Source organism: Gracilinanus agilis, chromosome 3 (assembly GCF_016433145.1).
Source record: "Gracilinanus agilis isolate LMUSP501 chromosome 3, AgileGrace, whole genome shotgun sequence".
Taxonomy (NCBI): domain Eukaryota; kingdom Metazoa; phylum Chordata; class Mammalia; order Didelphimorphia; family Didelphidae; genus Gracilinanus; species Gracilinanus agilis.
In genome coordinates, this window is record NC_058132.1 from 97,223,519 (window position 1) to 97,230,683 (window position 7,165).

Genomic DNA, 7,165 nt, shown 5'->3' on the forward strand with positions numbered 1-7,165 from the left:
AATTTTGTTTATTTTAAGCAATATTCAAAACAATTGTAGAATAGCAGCAAAAATTCAAAAGTCCCTTGTGGATCTTTGTAACTGAAGTGTGTGTGTGTGTGTGTGTGTGTGTGTGTGTGTGTGTGTGTGTGTGTTTCAGTTTAGTTGGAATGAAATCAGTAGAGTTTTTGGGAAAAAAATCTGTATCTAGTGTTAGTACAATTGGGTAGTCTGGGCAATGGAATTAAGGGAGGATGAATGCTGTAAACTGTGGCCAAGGTCTCAAATAAAGGCGTCTCCTTCCCTCCTCCCAGACCAAGGAGTCTTATGTTGAACCTATACTAGACTGGGTCCTGTATACCAGGACAATATTACAAAGGAAAGGAGCATGAGCAGCAGTTGAGAGCTCAGAGCACTGTTGGCTTTGGTTGAGTCTGATGAACTGGGTAACATTCCTTGTGTGGCTAAATCTGTGTTGCCTTCATGGAACACATAACTTTGGAAAACTTATGTGGAACTTTTTTATTAAAATAAAATAAAGATAAAACATTAAAAAAAACCCAGATTGAATTGCCTGTCAGTTCTGGGAGGAGAGGAAGGAAGAAGGGAGGGAGAAAATATGAATCATATAACTTTGTGGAAATTTGTTATTAAAATAAAATAACAATAAAACATTAAATTTGTGTTGCCTTGAGGAGAGATAGTATTTGCATTGGGCTTTACTGCTAGCTGCCTGGGGTCTTAGGCATGTACATAATATATGAGAGGGTTAGGAAGGGATTACTCTGTGTCACAAGCTCAGTGAGTACTAGACTTGGATTCAGGAGACCTGGATTGAAATGCTGCCAGTCACTTCCTAGCTATGTAATCATGGGCAAGTAATTTAACTTTCTCACAACCACCATGTCCTCATTCCCATGATGGGCATGATAATATTTGCCCTTTTTACTTCACAGGGCTGTTTAGAAAGCACTTTGCAAATGTTAAAGTGCTAAATAAGTGTGAACTATGACTATTATTATTATTGCTATAGCTGCACCTGTGGCAGCACCTTTTGAGTCCTTCCCTATTCTTTTTTTTTTTTTAAACCCTTGTACTTCGGTGTATTGTCTCACAGGTGGAAGAGTGGTAAGGGTGGGCAATGGGGGTCGTGACTTGCCCAGGGTCACACAGCTGGGAAGTGGCTGAGGCCGGGTTTGAACCTAGGACCTCCTGTCTCTAGGCCTGACTCTCACTCCACTGAGCTACCCAGCTGCCCCCCCTTCCCTATTCTTTAGGGCAGACCTGGGTCTTTGGGCCCCATGTATAATTAGAATTTTGTACCCTAGGACTTCATTTCCCAGAATCCTACATTTGTCCCCACACATTACATTCTTATGTTTTGTAGATAAAAATTTCTGTAACTCCTCCCTCTCCTTTCTCTCTCTCTCTCGCTCTCTCTCTCTCGCTCTCTCTCTCTCTCTCTCTCTCTCTCTCTCTCTCTCTCTCTCTCTCTCTCTCTCNCTCTCTCTCTCTCTCTCTCTCTCTCTCTCTCTCTCTCTCTCTCTCTCTCCTACTTTCACAGTCCAGGAAACTGCTCTTTACTCATTCTATCACTTTCCTCTACTTGAAGTGATTATTAATAAATCTTATAAAATATAATACTTGGAATATTGGATATTAAATTTTAATCTTACACCCAAGATTACAGGAAAATGTCAGTGTATTTCTCCATGCTGGCTTCGTTACACAGCTCACCTTAGAGGATTCCTTGAAAGGTTCACTGTAGAGGCTGCGGATTCTTCTGCGATCAATGACTTTATTCTCTGCTGGTGTGGGCTTGTTTGGCTCACCCTTGAACTGGGCACTGTAGCTGGTTTCATGAACCATCTTGTCCTCCGGGGGCTTGTACTGGGACTTGGCTCGTATAGGCTTCACAGGCTTAATATCCGTCCATGCTCTGAATTCATTTCTGAAAAGCAAAAAACACACCAAAAAAAAAAATAGAGTGAAATATATCTGTGGACTTGGGTTGTATAGGCTTCATAGGCTTAATATCCATCCATGCTCTGAATTTATTTCTGTAAATCAAAACAACACACCAAAAAATGTGAAATATATTTGTGGCTGGCCATTTGGAGAGTAAAAGAGAACAAAGAGGACTTAGAATCACTGAATCTCGGAAGAGGATGGGGCTGATGGGGCATTTTAGCCAAGCTCTTATTTCATGCATGAATCTCTTCTGCAGCATCCCTAGTGGGTGGCCATCCATTTGCTGCTTCAATACTTGCTACGACAGGGCATAACTATTTCATGAGACAATCCAGACTATTGCCGACCACCTCTAATCATGAGGGGCTTCTTTATTTTGGGTCCAAACTCCCTTCCTATCACTTCTCACTATTAGTCTCTAGTTCTCCTCACTGGGGCCACACAGGAGAAGTCTCATTGTTCTTCCTCATGCTTCCTCACATGCTTGAAGAGAGTGATGGTGTCTCCCCCATTAATCTTCCCTCCTCCAGGCTAATATTCCCAGTTCCTTCTACCAGTCCTCCTGAAGCATGATTTTAAGTCCTCTCCTCATTCTGGTCACCCTCCTCTGAAAGTGTTACAGCTTGTTAATATTCTTCCTTACATGTGGTACCCTTTCTAAATATCATCCAGTACATGCAAGCACTCAATCAACAAGTATTTATTTATTTTTAAGCCCTCCCTTTCTGTCTGAGAAAGGATACACATATCGGTTTCAAAGCAGAAGAGTGGGGAAGGCTAGGTAATTGGGGTTAAGTGACTTGACTAGGGTCACAAAAGCTAGGAGGTGTCAGAGACCAGATTTGAACCAGACCTTCCCATCTCTAGGTCTGGCATCAACAGGTATTTATTAAATGTTTACTATGTGCCTGAAACTGTAATTACTAACTGCTGTAACTTTCAGTAAGTCACTTTATCTCTCATGGCCTCAGTTTTCTTATCTGTAAACCCCCCCTCCCCCTCTTGTCTCCCTTCCTTCTTCCTTCTTCCTTCCCCCCCTCCGCAGCTGACAAGCAATTCAATCTGGGTTATACATATATTATCACACAAAGCATATTTCCATAGTATTCATAGTATTCATTTTAGTTTAGTTAAGTGAATAATCTTATAGAACCAAACCCCCAAATCATCAGTGTCCAATTTTGCCATATTCCCTTCAACATTTATCATTTTCCTTTACTGTCATATTGGCCAATCTGATAGGTGTGAGGTAGTACCTCAGAGTTGTTTTAATTCACATTTCTCTAATCAAGAGGGATTTAGAACATTTTTTGATAGCTTTGGTTTCTTTATCTAAAAACTGCCTGTTCATATCCTTTGACCATTAATGACTTGGATTCTTGTAAATCTGACTTAATTCTTTATATATTTGAGAATTGAGACCTTTATCCAGTCTATATCAGCTAAATCAGCTATAAATTTTTTCCTAGTTTATTGCTTCCCTTCTAATCTTGTTTGCATTGGTTTTGTTTGTACAAAATCTTTTGAATTTTGAATAATCAAAATTATTCTTTTACATTTTATAATGTTCTCTATCTCTTGTTTGGTCACAAATTCTTCCCTTCTCCATAGATCTGATAGGTAAACTATTCTATGTTCCCCTAATTTACTTATAATATCACTCTTTATGTTTAAATCATAAACCCATTTTGACCTTATCTTGGTATAGGGTGTAAGATGTTGATCTACACCTAAATTTTGCCATACTTCCCAGAAGTTTTTGTCAAACAGTGAGTTTTTATTGCAAAAATTGGGATCTCTGGGTTTATCAAACACTAGATTGTTGAGGGAATTTACCTCTAATCTATTCCATTGATCCACCCTTCTATTTCTTAGCCAGTGCCAGATTGTTTTGATGACCACTGCTTTATAGTACAGTTTAAGATCTGGTACTGCTAGGCCACCTTTGTTCACATTTTTTTCCATTAGCTCCCTTGATATTCTTGACCCATACTTGTAATGAGGATAATGATAAGTTTAGGAAACAGGAATTCATAATTACCCTGATGTTACACCAACCACTGGATATGTTCTAATTAAAGCACACCTTGTCTTAGCTGGCAAGAAGCTGGGCTCATCTCTTCTTGGCCACTTCCAGTGGGCCATGTATGTTTTGGTTCAACAATGAAAGGCTTTGGTGGGTTGGAATGATGCAACAATCTTCCTAGGTGAGTATTATAGGAGTTCTGGGTTAATGTTTCACATATTAAGTCTTTTTTAGTGTACGGTCAGGAGTTTTCTGTGTATTAAGCATTCCTTTGATGTGGACAAAATAAATAGCTATCTCATGCCTGTTCTACAAAGTACAATGAGTACCTTTCTACTCCCTTTTGGTGAAACTCTAGATGTGAGACATACCTAAGCTTGAAATGATTTCTCCCAGGATTCTGGGGTCGGAACAATAAAATTCAGAGACAATGAGAAAGCTTGGTTTCTCTCTTTATAGACATCAGGCGCCCCAAGGACGAACCATTTTGGTGTAAGCCTTAAGTTGGGGCCCCTTGGTGGATGAAAGCATCCTTAGTTGCCTTGGTCTGTCATTCATTATACCTTAGTGCTGACTGCAGTGCAGATAGAGTTGAAACAACTCTTCTGTCCTAAACTATGTAAAGGCAGTTTCTCTAAATGTTATCTTCAGTCATCATGGTTCCTTATCCACCATACTTTATGCTACCATAACTACTCTGTTAGTTCAGCGTATTTTCCAATAGAGGAATCAAAGAAGGCACATTATTAAGAGGCCAAGGTCTTGAGGTCTTACTCATATAAATGGAGAAGAAAGGTTTTAGAATTTTTACTTGGTGCATGAATAATAAATAGCCTCTGAAAAAGCATTCTTGACTGAACACCAACAGTAAATGCTACCTGCTGATGCAGAAAGAATGTTCTGGCCGTCTTTGGACTCTTCTCTGACAAGACCAAATGTGCAGATGGCCCCATGGGAGTAGCTCTGTCTACTCACCCATGACACATCTCCCACAGTTTGGAGATGTGCAACAACATATAGCCTTCTAATATATTTTAATATACCAGGAAAAAAAGTGTGTGTGTGTGTGTGTGTGTGTGTGTGTGTGTGTGTGTGTGTGTGTGTAAAAGATGGGGGGAGAGGGAGTTAAGAACCATAAGACCCAATGAATTCTTTTTACCATGCACAAAAGTACATTAAATGAATTTATCAGTAATTTTCTGAGTTTCTGCTACATGGGAGACCTATACTTGACTGTAGGAGAGGGGAGACTGATGGGGCAAAACCTTTACCCTCAGAAAATTGACACCACAGTCTAGAGCAGTTGTTCCCAAACTTTTTTGGCCTACCGCCCCCTTTCCAGAAAAAAATATTACTTAGTGCCCCCTGTCACATACTATCACCACCCCCTTACAGTTATTCACCGCCCCCAAATGCACCTGTGGCCATCATCGCCCCCCCTGGATCGCTGCAGCACCCACCAAGGGGTGGTGGCGCCCACTTTGGGAATCACTGTTCTAGAGTTTGACTTTTGTTGGGTTTCCTAGAGCACAGTTAGGATGACCTTCAGAGATTATCCAGGTCAATCTCATTTTACAGATGGGGAAACTGAGGCTCCAGAAATTCATTTCATTTTATTATACACTTATTAATCCCCTGTAAGTAGAAGACACATTTTCCTGGATTCAAATCAGACCTCAGACATTTCCAGTTGTGTGACCCTGGGCAACTTTGCCTCAGTTTCCTCATATTTAAAATGAACTGGAGAAGGAAACGGGAAACCATTTTAGTACCTTTGCCAAGGAAATTGCAAGTAGGGTCATGAAGGGTTGGACAGTATTGATAATGTTTGAACGAGAAAAGAGACACAAGTAATAAGCTGAAAATGTAATGCAGATAAATATATATTTTGAAGAAGGAGGAACATTCAGTGAATGGGAATGATGAGGAAAGGCTGCTTCAAGGAGATAGCACCTGAGTTGGTCTTTGAAGGAAGATAAGAGGCACCTTTCATGTCCCCATTTCCCCAGATTCTTTTTGCCACTATGTCTCAGCTGCCTTTTCACACTGGCAGATCCCTCCACCTTTGGCAATCCCTTCCTCCCAATGGTGAGCTGCTCTGTCCCCTCTGAGGCAGATCCAAGAATGGGCTATACCATTAGTGATTTACTTATGAACAAGGCAGATAAGTCTGGGTTGTTTCCATTAGTGAGGATGTGTGAACTGCAAAGGATGTGTTCAATAAATAGTTGCTCATTTAATTTTCTAGGATTTCATCCTCAGGCACATCACAAGGAAGTTAAGAACAGAAATTGAATTTCCAACTTCTGACTCACTAGGAATGTAAAAAGGACTGCATTTTAAATCACAGGATCTGGGCTTCAAATCCTGACTCTGCTACTTACTACTACTCATATGGCTTTGGGAAAATCATTACCCTTCGATTGGTCACTTTTCTTCTTTGTATAATGAGTTGGTTTGACCTGACTGTGACACTTGTAGAAGCGAGTTCTTTGAATCTGGGCAACTATGTAAAGCTTTCATAACTGCCAACAAATATTTCTGTTCTCATTATGGGATGATTAATATTTCTATAGTATTTTGAGGTTTATAGTGTTCAGTTCACTCAATAACCTCAAGTGAGAGGCTATCACTATGGAAACGGAACTCTCCAGGAAATAATGGGCCACCGCATCTTGGCGGAGTGCCAAGCAGGAGGCACCACTTGCATTGCCATGGCAGTCTTCCCCTGTGTCATCCTTTAAAAACAAGTATAAATATTCATAGCTTTTCTATGGGTATCTAGTTTTTACCCAGCTATCTCCATCTCTCTCCTTCATGTTTATGTTGTACTTCTTACAAATAATATTGCGTTGATTTCTCACAATAACCTGTGAATGTGTACTTGAAGTGAAGTTAGGAAGCTATTCCAATGCTTAAAGGGAGGGCAGGAGATGAGGGCTTGAGCCAGAGTAATTGCAAAGGGAGTAGATATGAGTAAAACTGAAGGGAAAAAAAAAACTCCTGCATGTTGCCCAGGTTATAATCCATTGAATTAGCCCATCAATATGGAGAGTTCATACAAATGCTGCAGATGGCCAATGAATTTGGTCTACAAATGAGGAAGCAGAGGAGGAGGAGGAGGAAGAAGGAGAAGAAGAAGAAAGAAAAAGAAGGAGAAGGAGAAAGAGGAGAAAGAGGAGGAGGAGG

The 7,165-nt window shown here is 40.3% G+C and overlaps 1 protein-coding gene across 1 annotated transcript in view; it reads right to left on the bottom strand.

Moving 5' to 3' along the window:
* MAP6 (microtubule associated protein 6) overlaps positions 1 to 7,165 on the bottom strand; it is a 70,222-nt gene that overhangs the window by 26,439 nt on the left and 36,618 nt on the right. Inside the window, exon 3 of the mRNA XM_044665994.1 lies at positions 1,717 to 1,930. Within this exon, the coding sequence (XP_044521929.1) occupies positions 1,717 to 1,930 (214 nt within the window). The remainder of the gene's footprint in view (positions 1 to 1,716; positions 1,931 to 7,165) is intronic.